The sequence below is a fragment of the Xenopus laevis genome, chromosome 9_10L (genome assembly GCF_017654675.1).
Source record: "Xenopus laevis strain J_2021 chromosome 9_10L, Xenopus_laevis_v10.1, whole genome shotgun sequence".
In the NCBI taxonomy this organism is placed as follows: domain Eukaryota; kingdom Metazoa; phylum Chordata; class Amphibia; order Anura; family Pipidae; genus Xenopus; species Xenopus laevis.
In genome coordinates, this window is record NC_054387.1 from 120,872,420 (window position 1) to 120,892,228 (window position 19,809).

General features: G+C 42.2%; 1 protein-coding gene, 1 long non-coding RNA gene and 1 other non-coding gene across 3 annotated transcripts; all 3 read left to right on the forward strand.

Annotated features, from left to right (window-relative positions):
* The first annotated feature begins 6,432 nt into the window (after nucleotides 1–6,432).
* On the forward strand, nucleotides 6,433–9,277 carry LOC108701666. Its single transcript, XR_001933208.2, has 2 exons — nucleotides 6,433–7,633; nucleotides 8,272–9,277. It is a non-coding gene; the product is annotated as an uncharacterized LOC108701666 (long non-coding RNA).
* LOC121398606 lies at nucleotides 7,965–8,093 on the forward strand. The gene has a single exon (XR_005964427.1). It is a non-coding gene; the product is annotated as a small nucleolar RNA ACA64 (small nucleolar RNA).
* Nucleotides 9,278–10,320: 1,043 nt separating the features above from the next.
* rnf151.L (ring finger protein 151 L homeolog) lies at nucleotides 10,321–19,383 on the forward strand. Its single transcript, XM_018236596.2, has 4 exons — nucleotides 10,321–10,866; nucleotides 15,758–15,903; nucleotides 17,491–17,587; nucleotides 18,813–19,383. The coding sequence occupies exons 1-4, from the start codon at nucleotides 10,864–10,866 to the stop codon at nucleotides 19,203–19,205; spliced, it is 639 nt and encodes a 212-aa protein (XP_018092085.1). The 5' UTR covers nucleotides 10,321–10,863; the 3' UTR covers nucleotides 19,206–19,383.
* Nucleotides 19,384–19,809: the final 426 nt, after the last annotated feature.

Genomic DNA, 19,809 nt, shown 5'->3' on the forward strand with positions numbered 1-19,809 from the left:
AGAAAACAGTCATGTTACAAAACTGTGTAGCTTATCCTTTATCCCAACCGACAGTCATGGAGCATTTAGTGACGTTGCACATCAGACTTGGTGGAATAATTCTAGTCCTTTATAAGGGGTAAAAATGGTCACTTAAGTTTCCAACAGAACTTGTACCACAACCTCCAGCCAAGAAAAAAGTGACAAAGCCCACAATATATATTATATTTATATTGCACAGTGCTGATCTCTATCAACAATCTATATATTTATATATATATTACACTCCATCACTCAGGGTTGGGGGGGGGTGAAATTTGGAAAGTGCGCTTCACTGATCTCCTAGATACACTAGAAGCAATTATAAGTAATATATGGTGTTGCTTTTACATATTGCTAAAAACTTAGCATCTTTAAAAATATCCCCTTTATTGGAGCTCCCTATAGATGTTCTCTGGTCCCTGTTTCAAATGAGGGGTGGGTGTGTCCCAACGGTCCCTGCCAGAAGCACAGTAGGAGGGGGACAGCCAATCACAGCCCTGCTGTCACAAGCACAGACAGGCTTCAGTTCCCTTTCAGGTCCTGCTAGCTGCTGATTGGTTCTAAATGAGTAATGCACTGGTATGGCCTTTAAAGGGGCTTCACCTTTAAATTAACTATAGAATGTTATAGAATGGCAAATTACAAGCAACTTTTCAATTGGCCTTCATTATTTATAGTTATATAGTTATATGTGCCTTCTTCTGACCCTTTCCAATGGGGGTCACTGACCCCATCTAAAAACAAATGCTCTGTAATGCTACAAATGTATTGTTAGTGTTACTTTTTATTACTCATCTTTCTATTCAGGTCTCTCCTATTCATATTCCAGTCTTTTATTCATATCAATGCACGGTTGCTAGGGTAATCTGGACCCTAGCAACCAGATTGCTAAACTTTCAAACTGGAGAGCAGTTGAATAAAAAGTAATATAACAAAAGCCAATTAATAAAAAATGAAATCCAATTACAAATTGTCTCAGAATATCCCTCTCTACATCATACTAACCATTAACTCAAAGGTGAACAACCCCTTTAAAATAGGGAAATTTCCTCCCACCTGTCCATTTTAAAGGGGAACTTAGCATAATGAAAAAAGGTTAATTGTTCCCACTATACATTCATTGTCTATTAAATGACACAGGTTGTACAGAAATGGTGTAAATAACAGCTGTAGATAATGATCAGCCTGGCCTGGTCTGCACTGCTGGTTCTGCCTCAAAAAAAAAAAATGTCTGAGAAGTCAACCTGGCCCTTTCTGCACTGCTGGTTCTGCCTCAAGAGACAATGTAGGAGAAGTCACCTGGCATGCTGCCTCACAGGCCTATGAATGGACTGGCTTAGGTTACATCGTCCCTGCAGTGAGAAACACCAGGGCAGATACTGTTTTCAGCAACAACAACGACATTTATTGCCTTTAAAGTCCGAATCCCCAACAGTTCGGGAGCCACTGAGCTAGAGGGACAAAAGCCGCCGTGTATAACACACTAGTACCGGCCAGGCCTCAGCCATCCCAATAATCTCTTCCCACCGCAATATCCCTTCACAGAGAGCCGCAAACTGCCCTAAAAACCCCCCGCTGCCTTTAGTCCTACTCATTAACATCGTGGGCCACGGATGACCGCGGATTTCACTGCTCACTAATCCCCACACCCTCTGCCGCCATCACCACTTACGTGATTTCAATGGATTAGAAGGCCGAGCTGCGCCGGAAGCGCGCATTTATACGCTGCTAAATCTCGCGAGAGTCGCCAGTATCCCGGAAGTGGGCAGGAGGCGGGCCTTAAACTGTAAACAGAGAGATGGGTTCATCCTGCTGGTTCCGTGTTTATAATAACAAAGCGTGTGGGATTCCCTGGGGGGGGCATACCTCCCAACATTTTGGAAGTAAAAAGAGGGACAAAAAAAAATTTCCGCACGTAGCGCAGCATTTTTTTGACCACACCCCTTTCTGTGGCCACACCCCCTAATTACCATGTTTGTTTTACAAAATTTGGCAGGTTATGAAAGTTTGAAAATATTTCTCCTTATCTAAACTGTGTTTTTGTGTCTCAAAATTGTTACAAAGTATCTTATTTGCACCTGTTAGCTGTTCTGGGCTCTCTGCTAAAAGCCAATTAAGTGAGAAACTTTGTTTCTTTTTATGGCTGTTCAGTGCAGAGAAGAGAGGGACTTTCCAGTACAAATGAGGGACTGCGGGTTGAGCTGTCAAAAGAGGGACTGTCCCTCTGAAAAAGGGACAGTTGGGAGGTATGGCGCTGGTATTTGTCTGCCTGACCTGTAACTGTCTCGTCCCATTCAGCTTCTGATATCATGTGTGAAGTATTTGGGTGCAATAGGCAGAATAGCATCTTTTCCATTGTGTTTGAAGCATTCTCTGCTCCTCATGAACCTTCATTCTGATCCTGGAAATCCAGTAGGATTGCCCTTTCTGGAAAAAAATACAGACCTTCCGGTATATTTATCTTTTACATTGGGATCAACAGTCATTTTTACCGGCCAGGCTGCTAAAATAAATACCGGGCAGGTGGCAACCCTCAAATCCAGTGGAAGCAACTTTCTGAAATGACATAACATGAACCTCACTGGCCCTAATACTATTAAAAGAGCCAACATGAGGGACCTCACAGATTTTGAAAGAGGCCAAATAGTCGGAGCGCGACTTGCAGGTGCCTCGCTTACAGAGACTGCCAAATTACTTGGCATATCGAGAGGAACTGTGTCCAAAATTATGACGGTTTTCACCAAGCAAGGCAAAACGGGCTCGAGGAGAGGCAACAGCGGCCGCAAGACGAAGCTCACTGACAAGGACAGGCGGACGCTTGGCTTGATAGTCGCCAAAAACCACTACACAAAGACCTCAAAAATTACCATGGAGCTGAACGAGCACCTGCATCACCCGGTATCCACCAAAACCGTGAGGCGTGAGCTTCATAAAGCCTGGGCTGCCATTTGGAAACCACTCATAAGCAAAAGGAAGCAGAATGTGATGAAAGGGGCAAAGAACCAGAACATATATCAAACGTGAGGTGGACTCACCTGGATTCTAAGGGAGCAAGTAATATGCACATCCTGGCGTATTTCTGTTATGGCATGGTTAGGTCTAATCAGTTGTGGACTGGGATTCAAAATAGGCCCTGGCATTTCAAATACACCCCACCAGCCCACTAAATAAAGTGACTGTCTATCTTACAGCAGCCCCTCTGACATTTGCCAGAATCCGCAGATTGACAGTCTGGGCCTGGGTGTAATGGTGGATGGTTAGTTGCACCATATGGAGCTAATATTTCTTATAAAGTACCCTGCTGCCCAAATGACAGGCTTCATGGAAGTCTCCAGTGAACTTCATGGGAGTTCCTGGAAAGTGGAGTCTGCCTCTATTCATCTTTGTATCTGGAGGCTTTCCATCTTGGATAGTCTAGCACCCAAATGCAAACAGTTCAGACTTGCAGAGAACTGAAGCCTATTCAACCCAAATCAGACCTGAGCACATGTTAATACATATTTAATGTATTTAAAAGAGAAGGAAAATCTTTTACCACTTGGGGGTGTCAAATGTTAGGCACCCCTAAGTGAATGTATTTACTTATCTGAAACCCCGGGCCGGTGCTCCTATCAGCAGAAAACTGCACCGGCCCGGGATCATTCCAGAGAGGGGGTGCCTAACATGCCTAACAAGTGGCAAATAACTTTCCTTCTCCTTTAATGTTTTCTCTCTGTGGCATATGCATTTTAAAGGGGAACTTACTGTTTGGCCCCCCTGAAGGTATGTTCCAGAATCAAAGCTGTACAACATGTCGGCATTAGCGCAATGTAAATAAAGGATAATTCGAATAATTTGGGTTTTACAGATTCTATAGATAGTAGGGATGCACCGAATCCAGGATTCGGCCAAGATTCGGCCTTTTTGAGCAGGATTCGGCCGAATCCTTGTGCCTGGCCAAACTGAATCCTAATTTTCATATGCAAATTTTGCGGAGGGCGGGATTTCAAGTGACTTTTTGTTACAAAACAAGGAAGCAAACCAATTTTTTTCCTTTCCTGCCCCTAATTTGCATATGCAAATTAGGATTCGGTTCGGTATTCGGCCAAATCTTCCAAGATGCATTTGGGAATCCAAAATAGTGGATTTGGTGCATCCCTAATAGATAGCTTTGCCATGTGACCTCTAAATGTGGGGGTGGGCTGATGTTAATATGTTATGTGCAAATGGGGGAACTTACAAATGTATTTAATTGGAAAGGAGGGCTGAACCCAAAATGAAACGCTCTGCTGCTGGCGTAATAGGGAGGTATCTGCCTTCCCTTAATTAACTATATCCTGCCTTGGCCCTCCTGAAAGGTGCTGTACCCATGCCATCTGCATTTCCAAGCTACATGCTTTGTGTGTATTGTTTACTGTATATAAGGCAATGTCATTGGCCAGCCAGGGCCATCATGAGGGGCCTCGAGACATCAGAGTGCAATTTGCAGTGAGGACAGGGCTTGTGGGGTGGGATTTGGATGGATGCAGAGTTTTGGCATAATGGGGTAGGATCAGGGCAAGAGCCTTTTTTCATTGGGGCCCCATTCTATTTGTTCGCAGGGCTCTCCACTAGGGTTGCCACCCAGCCGGTATTTTACCTGCCTAACTGGTAAAATACCTGCCATAGGCGGTATTACAAATTTACTGGCAATGTAGTAGCCATTAAATTTGTAATACACTAAAATTCAGCCCCTGTCCCTCCCTCTTCAGCCCCCAATACACCCAGAATCGAGCCTAGAACGTACACTTTCTCCTCTTTTTTTATCTCCCCCATTCTCCTCCAGCTGGCACATGTCATGGTTCCGCCCCTTCCAGTCACTGCCACCACTGCTAGCCAGTAAATAATTTCTAGAAAGGTGGTAACCCTACTCTCCACCATGGGGGTAATAATTGGGGCCCTGCTAGCTTAGTAGTATAGGGTCACACGATTCCTGATGGTGGCCCTCGCTGACCGTCCTCAAGGCTTGAATGAATTGTTGACTGGATCTTTTTTCTAGATGCAATTCCCTCTCTGCTGTTACCACTGGTTCTGTGTCTGCTGATCCTGGGACACAATCAGCAATGTAGGGTGCACTGATGCTTTTGTAGGAAAACTGGAATATTACTATTTCCTCTTTACTGCTCATCCGATCATTCTGGCTGCTGACCCTAATTAATGGAATACAGAAAGGTGGCAGCACCCTGTAAGGTATACCTTTGGGTCGACTGGTCAGATACCATTCTGGATCGGCCATTTTATGTCTGATTTTAGCCTTTTTCCAATGTAAGGGGCTTGTTTGAAGGCCTAATACCGGGTCAGGGGTGTCATCTTCTGTCAAGAGTTCTGAAAGGCTGTGGGCGTGACCTGATCAGTTTTCACAAGGCAGCAGTTACTTTGAGCCCAAATGCAAAGCAACAATCCTCACACCAGTATAATGGGAGTGGTAAACAGAAAATAAATAGTTATAACAGCAACATTGTATTAGATGTAACTTTACTTAAATGAAAAGAATCACCAATATGACTCAGACTCCTGCAACATCCACACTATTATTCTACGTCCCCGGCAGCTTGTGAACCGACCAAGAAGCCCAAACCTGTGCCCCACAGAAGGATACTCTATACACCAAGCAAAATAACAGGGGTACCAGTGATTGTGTGGGTAGAAATTAGGCTGAAAGGCAAAATAAAAAAGGCACAAGATTTTGTGTTTTACAACAGGCTCAAATTTTCTACCCCAAAAGTGGAATGGCCTTCGTCCCATTCTAGAAGGAAATTCCATGACTGCTTGTTGTTGGGGACAACCCACTGACTTACAGGGAGGCATCTGATTTAAGAATGAATGTGCAGTAAATGTAGAAGAGCTTCCTATAAAGATCCAGCGGTGCTGGCCATGGAAGGCATCTGTGACCCGGAACATGATGATGAACTCAAAGCTTCACACCTGCACTCATCTGAGGTTCAATTTGTCCTTTAAATCAGCGGTCCCCAAGCTCTTTTGCTCCATGGACCAGTTTGAACATTGGTTGCCAGAAAAGGTGGCAACCCTAGTTTCAATCAGGACAATTTTTACGAGGATCAGGGGGGGGGCCTTAGGGTTGCCATCTTTTTCTAATTTTTTTACTGGCTGGTGGGAGGCGGGGACAAAAAGGGGCGGAGTGTGACATAAAAATGGCGGGACCATGACATAAAGGGGGCAGGCCACGACACAGAGCTTTCAAGACAGAGGACAAAAGCTAAGATTACAGGGGATTGGGGGTGGGCTGAGGGGTCTGTTTAAGGGTATTACAAATTTACCGGCAGCTACATTGACGGTAAATTTGTAATACCAGCCGGGTGGCAACCCTGGGAGGGGTTGATTTAGACACCCGGGTGCATTTCAGGCTTACAAAAATCTGTCCAATCAGTATTTTGGTCCTTATTGTGATCAATAGAAATCTTCCTGGGCTTCACACAGCTGTTGTCATGGCAATAATTAGTCAGGGTGCTGGGATTGCAGGTAATTAGGGCCTTTTCAATTGTTTTTGCAGCTATTATAGACTGCAGCTGGGACCAGAGGCGGCCCAGTCCACCGCGGCCCTCCACTGGTCCAAGCTCTGGTGGTTGGGGACCCCTGTATTAAATTTCTCCATTACTCTGCTATGTCTTCTTCTTGCTGAGCTTCCTGGTCACTGTTCGCTATTCCGGACGCTGTTTTGCCCTCTTCGATAAAGCTGCACGCTGACATGACTTCCATCACGTCTCCTCCGACACATTAAATAACTTGGGAATGTCCACCACTGAGGCGCCGGCTAGTTTGGCCCCAAATATCTGCCCTCATTCAAAGTCGCTGAGATCTTCGCGGCCGCTTATGTTATGGAGAAACCAAACGCTTCTCAGTCCTGCTGTCACTGGAAAATAGCGTTGCCATCTGGCATGTAAAAATGATGGCTAATTTTAATGAATGTTATTAATAGGGAAAAATGATAAATTTATAGGAAGGCCAGTATTTTTATCCAGAAAAGGTGAAACCCCTGCTGGAAAATGGTAAAGGTTTGTCAGATCAGAGCGTGGGGATTGACTAATAAACCCCAATATTACCCAACTCAGCAATAGATCTTTATTTAGTGAAGTAAAACTGTCTCTGTATTACTCTTGCCTTGCGACCTACAGCCGCCAGTTATTGCCACACTACAACTCCGATCACCCCCTGTAGAATGCTTTTTAGTTGTTAATAAGAACAAAAGTTGAATTATAAATAACAAGGAGCCGCCAGACAAATTCTATGCGGAGCCATTTATGACATAACTACCCGCCCAAAGGCAGCCATTGTTCTCTGCATTGCTAATCCCACAGCGCCAGAACGAGGCACAATCAGTACTTCCAGTCTTGGGTGTGAAATCTCGCGAGACTCTGGTTAATCAAAATGGCCTATCTCGCGAGACTCTGGTTGATCAGAGCGACCTTATCCAGCGAGCTGTTGTTCGAACCCGGAAGCGCGCATAGGTCATATTCTCAGCAAGAGGTTAACGGTGGTGTATGAATTGAGCAGGTTCCGGGGTCCCAACTATAAATAAACGGGCACCGCCTTCCTGACGGTCTTTCTGCTTGGGCTCCGCGTGGAGGAGGACGTGGTGAGTTACAGAGAAGAATGTATAGTCTAGAAGGGTTATGTGAGTGTTTATATACAGTACTACAACTCCCAGGATCCTCCATTATATGAAAGGCGCATAGGGAGTTGTAGTTTAGCAACATCTTGACCCTAGCTCAGTGTAAAGTGCCTAAGTGCCAGTATTATAAGTGTTATCAATGATACAGGCTGGTGTGCAGTCTGTGAGGGGAGTTTATAGTAAAGGGGCCCTTTCTCTGTCCCTAATGTCTGTGTGTTGGGAGGGTCCCTAACCCCTGAGCCTTATATAGCTGGGCACTTGCTTACTGGATCCCCTGGGACTGTGGGCCTTTGGCACAGACTGAAAATTACCGCTGGCCTTCTGGTAGCCTTTGGTGAGATACCTGTGCCTAAATGATAGTGGAGCATTATGCTTATTACCCATAATCCCATGTGTGCGTAATGAGACCCGTGTTCCTACATTGTATTAGTGGGATCAGTCACAGAACTTGCTTAATCCTGGGTTCCCTGATAACCATGAGCCCTACAATCCTTGATTATTTGTTGGGGGCTTTCAGGGTGAAAGACTGGGCTCTAACATGACTGTGGCGTAGAACAGGCTGCCATTGCTCATTGAATTAACATATTTCTCTTCCCTTTCAGTGATCCGGCTCTGTTGTATATGATCCGGCTCTGTTGTAGACGAACGAGGATGAGCCGCATGACTGGGATGAACCTCCAGCTTGAGATGGATGGGTCAACGGATTCCCTATTAGGATATCGGACGAGTCTTTTTATTTTAATACAAATTTTCATCATCTTTAATATATTATGCTACTGAGCTTTTTCTAATAAGTAAAATTAGACCTGCTGGGCTCTGAGCGAGGCCTGTATTTAGGGCCTTTAGTGCAGATGCAACTGTTTAAGGGGGGAGAACTGTATTCTAAAGGGGAGACTAAATGTCACAACTGCCTTTAATCTGCCATGTCCTAAGAACACCTTGAAGTCAGAGGCGCCTTGGTGACTGATAACATTATGGTAAGTCCTGCAACATATTACATTTCATGAGTAGTGTGTGTCAGACTAGCTTAGAACAAATAGAGCAGGGAGCCCCCCTGCCACTGGATTTTCAACTGAGGCAGTCTCTCCAATACAGTAGAGTAGTGTCGGCAGATAGGATGCAGATGTAATAAGCTGCTCCATGTAACAAAGGCTCTAGTTGGAGGGGAAGGGAGGGGATAGTTTATGCAGAGCTCATTATCTGTATGTATATTTTTCTGCATTTGTAGCAAAAACCCAGTTTATCGGGGGATTCAGCACAATAATACCATCAATGTTTCATAATGGCAAAAAACTAAAACATGAATATATATATTTATTTTTATTCAAGTTATATTTGAAATGAAGAGAATCTGCAAGCTACATTTTCAGCACAAGTCCTATTAAGCAAAGGCACATGTAGATATATACTGCCCATTTAAGAAGGCAAATGGCATGCCTGATTTATACAGAGCAGTACGAACTCTATGGAAATATTAAATATATATCTATACATGTGTGATATTTTCTCCATGAACAGAATGATTTTACATAAAGTTGTATTGAACCAGCTGCAAAGTGATTTATGATTTATTTGTGCTTTGAATTAAATAAAGATCCATTTTATAAATCCACTTTGTTCTGTATTACTTTCAACTGGTCAGTGGGTGCCTTTAGGATATTGGGTGTGGTTTGAGCACCTAATAAACAGCAAGGATAACACTAGCGATTGGGGTTAAAACAATTTCAAGTTAGATGCCAGTGTTCTATATTTCTAGAGTGGCACTTTAATGGATTAAAGTTAACAAATCATTCCAGGCAGAACGCCTTCTGGCAAGTTGAAGATGGTGTAACTTTTTTTGGCAATATCATGTTAGATAATTGTTTTTTTATGGTGTGAAACATTTGACGCCAAATTTGTTAATGGCCCTTTGTGAATTCCCCATGCAAAGCTTATGACAAACAAGATGTCCACGCTTGAGTCAGCAATTTGCAATGCACTTCTGAGGCCAAGGACGAGCATGAATAAACCACATGTGTTTATATATAATTCCCCCTGCAAATAGAGATAGTCGAGTCAGCTAATACTAGCCCTAAATCAAAATGTCCTAAACAGCATCACAACTTGCAACCCAAGGGCTGATAATTTGAAGGCAACAACACTGGCCCAAAATTGTGATGTTAGATTGAACTGAACACATGGAGTAAATAATGGGGGTTAACTAACCCGGCCAAGGGACTGTTTGGGTTAAAATGAAGGGGGCTCGGTGCTATGGATATCTGAATCTGCCCTTTTGGCCACTACTACTAACTGCCACCAAGTTAAAAAAAGCCTTAACAAAATAAAGGAGGAAGCTATTGGGGATTATAGTATTTTTTTTTTTTTAACGGTTTTCATGGTGCTGACTTTATAGTGTTGGCACAAGATTGTGGGGTACATGAAACCTTATGGGGTGTAAAAGCTCATTACCCGTCACCAGGTTATGCAGGTATGGGACCTGTTATCCAGAATGCTCTGGACCTGGTGTTTTCCAGATAAGGTAATTTGGATCTTCATACCTGTCTAATTATGGAAACATTAAATAAACCCAATAGGCTGGTTTTGCCTCCAATCTTAGGAAGAAGTACAAGGTACTGTTTTACTATCACATAGAAAAAGAAAATAATTTTTAGGATTATTTGAATAAAATGGAGTCTATGGGAGATGGCCTTTCTGTAATTCAAAGCTTTCTGGATAGCCGATCCCATACCTGTAGTAAATTGCTTTCTTCTATGCATGGGACAAGATTTATTCCCTTGCTGTAAGTTTTTTGGAGACCTGATAAATAACCCATGGCAGCACGCTTGCATTTGCCTGCATTCCTTTCTTAAATGTTGCTGGAGTTGTGTGTGTCCAATGTGCAGGGCTGGGGTCATTAAATGCCACATCTGCTCTCTAACACCTGTGTGGCAGTTGGCTGGAGTTACTAGCAAGTTCCTGTTCTAGGTGGGAAGAAAAGAAGGGTCTGACACAGCAGCTACAATACATCACCTATGTGCCTTTTGTTCTGCCCGTGTCACAGGCAGTGTGGCCCTCGGAGCTGCTGATCTGCTGGAAACACACGGAACACCTCACTTTATAGGTTAGAACACTGTGGATCCCACATCCCATGACCTGTACAGTGAAAATGCTGAGAATCAGGGGCAGTTTAGCACTGGATCCCAGAGGAAGAAGATATGGTAAGTCTCTCCTGTGTGTTCCCTATTTATACTCTATTAATGACACCAAATCTGCTGGTGGGAAGCTTCTCTTTGGTACCAGATAATGTGATGGGTTTAAGTTTACTTATTACAATCTGAATAGATGCGTTGTGAGCTTATTATTGTGTCCTTATTTGTTTGTTTCCACAGTTTTGAACTATCCCTGTGGTGCCTGGATTTTCTTAAAAGTTTTTTAAATAAATGTTTCAGGCAAAAATATGCCGTGATCTTTATGGCTTAATTCACAAGAAGCAGGGGTTTAAAGAACCAGCCAAAAATGAAATTGTTTTAAAGTAATAAAAATATAATGCAGTGTTGCCCTGCACTGGTAAAACTGGTGTGTTTGCCTCAGAAACACTACTATTGTTTATATAAACAAGCTGCTGTGTAGCCATGGGGGCAGCCATTCAAGCACAGGATGCACAGTAGATAATATAAGTACTACTATAGTTTATATAAACAAGCTGCTGTGTAGCCATGGGGGCAGACATTCAAGCACAGGATACACAGTAGATAACAGATAAGTACTACTATAGTTTATATAAACAAGCTGCTTTGTAGCCATGGAGGCAGCCATTCAAGCACAGGATACACAGTAGATAACAGATAAGTACTACTATAGTTTATATAAACAAGCTGCTGTGTAGCCATGCGGGCAGCCATTCAAGCACAGGATACACAGTAGATAACAGATAAGTACTACTATAGTTTATATAAACAAGCTGCTTTGTAGCCATGGAGGCAGCCATTCAAGCACAGGATACACAGTAGATAACAGATAAGTACTACTATAGTTTATATAAACAAGCTGCTGTGTAGCCATTGGGGCAGCCATTCAAGCACAGGATACACAGTAGATAACAGATAAGTACTACTATAGTTTATATAAACAAGCTGCTGTGTAGCCATGGGGGCAGCCATTCAAGCACAGGATACACCGTAGATAACCGATAAGTACTACTATAGTTTATATAAACAAGCTGCTATGTAGCCATGGGGGCAGCCATTCAAAGGAGAAAAGGCTCAGGTTACACAGCAGATAGCAGATAAGCTCTGTCGAACAAAATTGTGTAATTCTTATTTTTTAAAATGATTTCCTTATTCTCTGTAATAATAAATAAATAATAAAACCGTACCTTATACTTGATCCTAACTAATATGTAATTAATCCTTATTGGAGGTAAAGCAATAACAATTAAATGATTTTTTAATTGGCTTACAGTATGGCAATCCAATTTACATAAAGACCCCTTATCCAGAAAACCTGAGGTCCTGAGCATTCTGAATAACGGGTCCCATTCCTATAAATGTATACAGTATATGAACTGGATTATGGGGCAATATTTAAAGGACTGAAAGGTTACACCACCGTTTTACAGCCGCTTGGTTGGTCAAAGGCAGCGACATGCAGACTGCAGGGGTTAAATGCCCTGACATTTAGGGGGTTATTTACTAAGCCTCGAATTTATCTGGTCTGGCGTTTTGGGGCAAAAACTTGACTTTTTAGTGGAAAAAAACCTCAAATTTTTTTCAATATTTATTATACCCTGATGCTGCATCCGGCTCTGTCTCAATTGGAAGTTATCTAGGTTTGAGCTGGGTTAATCCCGATAATCTGATAGATGGGGGGTTTTCGGCAAAAAAATTTGGGGGAAAAAGTCTGAAAATATCTTATGATTCGGGTTTTCGCTTAATTTGATCAGATTTTTTTCCCAATCCAATTGATTTGAGTTATTTTATTAATAAATAAGGCAAAAGTGGGGATGGGAGTTTAGTCAAGCCTTTTTATTTAAATTATAAGATAAATTCAATCTTAGTAAATAACCCCCTTAAAGTCCAGCATAGTCCACCACAGTCCTCAAATCTCACTCATATCTAGCCTTGAGGACTGACCCATCTGACCACCGCTGCTTTGGCCCATTAGGTGGGCCAGCTCCAGTTTTCAAAACCACTGCTCTAAAGGTAAATTGACTTTGCCCTCTTTGACTCCCATTGTGATGTGGGGCAAGTCACTTCTGTAAAGTTACTGTTTTTGCCCCGTTATAGATACCCAATAAAACATGCCAAAAAGTGTCTAGATTAGAAAATGATCCTGTATTTACAGTATAATGTACAAACATACTCCACAGCAGGAGATATAACTACCACTCCGATCTGGATAAGGACCACTGACATGGACATCACATGACTCTCCTTTATTTGGATGTAAATAATAAATACACTGACGACATGTGACTCAATTGTCTAAACAATAAACACAACACCCATTCCATAGTCACACAGGGTTTCTGCCTAATGGAATTTATGTGTAAGAGGAGAGCAGTGTAGTAATGTCCCTGCATGATTCCCATATAATCTAAATACATTTCTTTCTCCTGACAACTTCCTTGACTACTTGGTGGTCAGACTGGTGGGAAAATGACCAGCAGGTGGCGCTGTTGTAACAAAATTCATTCATATTAACAGTACATGTATCCCTTAATATCTTGGAATGAAAATAAAATAAATAATCACTGTACATTAGAAAAGTGCTTAGAATGTCACTCTCATTAATTTTAAATGTTTACTTATCCTTTAAGGGAAATATGTACTGTTTCTACTTTTAATATTAAAGGGATGTATTCAACCTTCAGGTTGACTTAATATATATATATATATATATATATATATATATATATATATATATATATATATATATAGTAAGTTTTCAATTGGTCTTCATTTTTTATTTTCTATAGTTTTTGAATTATTTGCCTTCCTCTTCGGTCTCTTTCCAGCTTTCAAATGGGGTCGCTGACCCCAACACTCAAGAACTATTGCTCTGTGTGGTTACACTTCTATTGTGATTCTTACTTTTATTTATGAATTATCTTTCTATTTAGGCCCTCCTCTATTTATATTTCTGTCTTTCTTTCGAACCACGGTTAAATTGGACCCTAGCAATTAGAAAGCTGCTGAAATTCCAAACCGGAGAGCTACTGAATAAAAAGCGAAATCATTTTAAAACACAAATGCAAATAATAAAAAATGTAGACCAACGGCAAATTGTCTCAGAATATAATCTTGAAATGGCAAAGAAGCAGGAACAGGCAGACTAGCTGCTAAGTGGTTGTATTAGCACTACATGTTTCGAGCACAAGGCTCTTTATTAAATGTGATTCCAAAAGTTCATAAATGTTAAAAAGTCCAGTATTAGGTTATATGCAAAAGTAGTCCAATTCCATGAGAAACTGAATTTATTTTTTAATCTTTAAAAATTGCCTGTAAACAAAAACAAGGCCTATTTATAAAGCGATATACAATATAATGGTTACCAACATGACTATGTATCCAAAAGGAAATCATTTTTAAAAAAATTTTTTGGAGTCTATGGGAGACAGCCATTCCGTAATTCGGAGCTTTCTGGATATCGAGTTTCCGGATAAGGGATCCTATACCTGTATTACCATAGACGTTTTAAAAAATAGAACTTTCCGGCATTCTAGGGCAACAAATCATGATCTGTAAAAAAGAGGGAAAGTTTTAAAAAACAGAAGCTAATTAGCTACAACATAAGATATGTACATATATTTAAAGTAATGTCCTCTTGGGCTGTATAGCAGCAATAATCATGTACCCAAACTTCTTGCTGACCATGATCCAGTTGAGGGAGTTATCAGGAGAAAGAAAGAGGACTGGTCTGATGTTCCTCTGGTTAAGAAAGACATGAGAAAAGTTATCTGAGGAACATCAGACCAGTCCTCTTTCTTTCTCCTGACAACTTCCTCAACTGGATGATGGTCTGAAACTGATCAGCAGGTGGCGCTGTACAGTGGCATAACTAGAGTGCGCCGGGCCTAGGGTTGCCATCTTTCTAAACGGTAGGTGGGGCCCTGATGTAGAGGGGTGGGGCCGTGAAGGGTCGGTTGCTTGACGTCAGGAGGCAGGGTTATGACGACGCGATTGGCCTTTTGCCGTGTCAATCATGGGGAATCCTGCCGGGTTTTCCTTATTTGGAAATCCGGGCAGGAAGTTTTGACCCGGGCAGTCCTTCAAAATACCGGGCTGTCCAGGTCAAAACTTGACAGGTGGCAATCTTAGGCAAGTACCCCCCTCTACAAAAAAACCTTCAGAGGGGCACTCCTATCACCATCCTCATGCCCTGACTTCACCCTCGTCCCGACTCCACCAACGTCCCGCCCCGACTTACCTCGCCAGTAAGAGAGCGTCTGGGGAGGAGGGTTTTTAATTAGCTATAGAGGAAGCCCATCCCACAGTCTGCCCCACCTACAGCTATGGGGTCTGCTTCCTCTGTAGCCACTGCATATATAGTACATAATTCCCTTACTTTCTGGGAATTCTAAAATAAAATTAATGAATGTAAATTGCAAATGCGCATAGAATAGCACTCCCATCAATTTCACCTTCACTTATTTTAAAGGTTAACTTGACCTGCAGTGAAGTCCATTGCTAGGATCTCCTTGCATGGTGGCAAGCAATTACCCCATAGTTAGAACTGGAGCTGTTATGTAGGTTTTTAGGCCTTACAGTAACGTAACTAGAGGGGGGCGGACCCTGGTGCGGGACGTGCACCCGGACCCCCACACCCCCCTCCGTACACGATTTTCCACCTGGAATCAGCGGTGCGCAAGCTGGCGGGGGGCCCTGAGGGGGTGTGGGCCCTGACCCAATCACACCCCCTGCTCGCCCAGTAGTTCTGCCACTGAGGCCTTACTAGGGTCATGTAATGGGAGGGTCCTGACTCCAGATGTCTTTCATGGGGTCTTATGAAGATTCCTAAGCGGTCATCAGAAATTAATTATGGAATATTCAATCAACACATGTCATACGCATACACTTTATAAGGTTTGTCTTTTGGTTTGCTTCTCAGGGGGGTGGATATGACCTTGAGCTCTTCACCAAGACTCCTGACGATGACCTACTTTGCTCCATCTGCCATGGGGTGATGAGGTGCCCTGTCATGATATCCTGCGGCCATATCTTTTGCCGGAACTGTATAATGCAGTGGCTGAAGAGGTAGGTCAGTTAGAGCACTGTGACTCCCCCTCCCAAATACTCAACATGTAGTTTGTCCAAAACTCTCCTTGGCCATTCAAACCTTGGTACAGGTATGGGACCTGTTATCCAGAATGGGACCTGGAGTTTTCTGGATAAAGGGTTTGTGTAATTTGGATCTTCATACCTTAAAGGGGAACTATCATGATAATGAAAATGTAATATAAGCTTCAGCATACTGAAATAAGAAACTTTTTTTAAATACAATCAATTAAATATTCTGTACTGTTTCTGAAATAATCAAGTTTATCTTCACTATTCCTCTCTCAGCATCTGTTTCTCCTCATTCTGTCTTCATTCAGAAGTTGGGTGTCAGATGAATGATCCAATATATCTTATAGGGGGGCTCCTTTTGCCTAGAAGATGTATTAGAGCTCACTCTGTTAAAATCACCAGACATCATGTCTCTCTACATGCAGAATTTGTGCAAAAGGCAGTTATTTTGTTAGATTTTGTTTGTACTGGAATTAGTTATTTGAGTGAGCTCTAATACATCTGCTAGGAAAGGAGCCCCCCCTATAAGATATATTGGATCTAACAGTCAATGAATATCTGACACCCAACTGCTACATGAAGACAGAATGAAGAGAAACAGATGCTGAGAGAGGAATAGTGAACATAAACTTGATTGTTTCAGAAACAATGCAGAATTTTTAATTGAATGTATTTAGAAAGTTTCTTACTTCAGTATAAGGAAGCTTATATTCAATTTTCATTTTCACAATAATTCCCCTTTAAGTCTACTAGAAAATCATATAAACATTAAATAAACCCAATAGGCTGGTTTTGCTTCCAATAAGGAATAATTATATCTTAGTTTGAATCAAGTACAAGCTACTGTTTTATTATAACAGAGAAAAAGGAAATCATTTTTAAAAATTTGGATTATTTGAATAAAATGGAGTCTATGGGAGATGGCCTTTCTATAATTCAGAGCTTTCTGGATAACGGGTTTCTGGGTAACGGATCCCATACCTGTGTATGAAGGAAGTGTTTTCATAGGAACCTTTAAAGGGGAAGGAAACCCTTTCGGCGCAAAACCACTTCCCCCTGTAGGCCTCCTTCCCCCTGACATATATCCCCCCTGGGCAAATGCCCCTAACTTGTTAGTCACCCCTCCGTTCAGGTCCTCTCTTGCCGAGTTCACGGGCGCCATCTTCGTCCGATCGCTCTTCTTCCTGTATTTGGCAGCGCATGCGTAGTAGGAGGCATTTGCCAGCTGGATCTACTGCGCGTGCGCTGAAAGTCACAAAGTTTCTGAAAAAAGAAATCGGAAACTTCGTGAAATTCGCAAATGCCTCCTACTGCGCATGCGCCGCCAAACGCCGATCAGAACAGGAAGAAGAGCGCTCGGATGTAGATGTCGCCCGTAAACTCGGCAAGAGAGGACCTGAACGGAGGGGTGACTAACAAGTTAGGGGCATTTGCCCGGGGGGGGGGGCAGGGGGGAGGGGGCCTACAGCGGGGGGGAGGGGTTTTGCGCCGAAATGGTTTCCTTTAGCCTTTAATACTTCATGTTGGTGGAACCATATTTCTCTCTTTTGCCAGGCAACGCACATGCCCCTGCTGCAGGACGGAAGTCAGGGGCAAACTCTACGTCCTGATGCACAAGCTGAAGAGGAAGATCAACCGGCTGGATGTGAAGGTAATAAGGGGGGCAGGATAAGGGCAAGATGTTTGTCAGAATCCTGTCTGCTAATGTATCGTACTCTATTTCTGTATCTTACTTATCAAGTCATGTAAATATAGAATTTATTAAAGACAGTAGATCCTGTAACTTAAAGGGGTTGTTCAACTTTGAGTTGAATTTTTAGTATGATGTAGAGAGTAATATTGTGAGACAATTTGCAATTGATTTTAATTTTTTTATTATTTGTGGTTTTTGAGTTATTTAGCTTTTTTTCAGCAGCTGCAATTTCAACAATCTGGTTGCTAGGGTACAAATTCCCCTAGCAACCATGCTTTGATTTGAATAAGAGACTGGAATATGAATAGGAGAGACCTGAATAGAAAGAGTAGTAATAAAATTAGCAAAAACAATACATTTGTAGCCTTACAGAGCATTTGTTTTAAGATGGGGTCATTGATTCCCATTTGAAAGCTAAAACCAGGGTCGAACTGGGCCTGTGGTACATCGGGAAAAAACTCTGTGGGCCCCGGCTCTTTTGGGCCCTGCCGGCCCAAACCCGCTCCATGTACTGCCTCTCCTTAATTCCCTCCCTGACCCCGGTCGCTGTGATGTGCCGTAAAAAATAACGTGTGTGCAGGGGTGGAGGGTGGTTGGCGACTTCTGAGAGGGCTTTGCGGCCGGCGGGCCCAGGGCCCCCAAGTCTGACGCTGGCTGGAAAGATAATAAATAATTAAAAAACTATAAAAAAGAAAAAAATGAAGGCAAATTGAAAATTTGCTTACAATTAGCCATCCTATAACATACTAAAATTTAACTTAGCCGTGAACCACCCCTTCAGGGTTCAGGTAGCCAAATCAAATATTTTAATATATTTTTTTAACTATTTATTCGCTAGGGTCCAAATTACCCTAGCAACCATGCACTGATTTGAATAACAGACTGGAATAGAAAGAGGAGTAATAAAAAGTAGCAAAAACAATAAATGTGTCGCCTTCCAGAGCATTTGCTTTTTTAGATGGGGTCAGTGACCCCCCCCATTTGAAAGCTGGAAAAATTCAAAAGAAAAAGGCCAAATCAAAATAAATAAATAAATAGAAGACCAATTGAAAAGTCGTTTAGAATTGGCCAATCTATAACATACTAAAAGTGAACCACCCCCCTTTTTTTTTTACAATATGAGATACTTGATGGCAGAAAGACTACTAAACATTGCTTTGTATCTCTATTCATCTTTTTGTAGTGTCCCAATGAGCAAAATGGCTGTCCTGCACATTTTGCCCTTTTCCATTGCCAGGAGCATTCAGAATACTGTGCCTTTGGGGCAGTACCTTGTTCTAATGAAGGCTGCCCTGCCGAGGTGTTACGCAAGGACCTGTACGACCACAGCCATAACTGCCGCTTTTGGAGACAAAACTGCCATATGGGCTGTGGAACCCTTCTTGACCCAGAAAACCGTGAGACCCACAACTGCTATCAGGACCTGAAGGAGGACTACGCCAGGCAACTCCACAAGCTACAGCAGAAGGCCCACTGCATGGAGACCATTTGTTGCCAGATCAGCCGCCAGTTACAGATGATGAATGACAGTCTGGAAACTGCACAACCAGCTGCTGACATGGGCGAAACAGAATAAAATACAGACAAGACTATTCTTAGGGGGGGGGGCAAGGGCCAAAATAAGAAGCGTTTTGATTGGTTTGTAGGTGAACTTGTGACCGTTTTTTTTTTTTTTGACTTGGGGTATCATTTATTTATTAATTGTGAGGGTGCTGCCTTTAGTTTTGATATGAAATAAATACTGTATTTCTGCATGTCACTCCTTCTGATTTGGCTGAATTAGTTACACACATGAGTTTTTGTTCCTTCTCTGGTACATAAGGAATTTATATACTGCGGCAAGTTTTTGGCATAGTTTAACAGGTCTTGTTAGTATGATGCAGAGCGTGATATTCGGAGACAATTTGCAGTGGTTTTTCCTTTTTTATTATTTGTGTTTTTTGGGTTTTCATCTGGTTGCTAGAGTCTGAATTACCCTAGCAACCATGCATTGATTTGAATAAGTGACCGGTATATGAGAGGGCCTGAAAAGAATAAAAAAATAAAATAATAAAAAGTAGCAGTAGCAATACAAGTGTAGCCTTACAGAGCATCTGTTTTTTTATGTGGGGCCCCCATTTGAAAGCTGGAAAGAGTCATAAGAAGAAGGCAAATTATATAAAAACTATAGAAAGAAAATG

What these genes read in the sequence shown, in the direction of transcription:
- rnf151.L (XM_018236596.2), top strand. An exon ending in ATAATGCAGTGGCTGAAGAG is followed by an intron (nt 15,904 to 17,490) that starts GTAGGTCAGTTA and finishes CTCTTTTGCCAG; the next exon opens with GCAACGCACATGCCCCTGCT. An exon ending in TCAACCGGCTGGATGTGAAG is followed by an intron (nt 17,588 to 18,812) that starts GTAATAAGGGGG and finishes ATCTTTTTGTAG; the next exon opens with TGTCCCAATGAGCAAAATGG.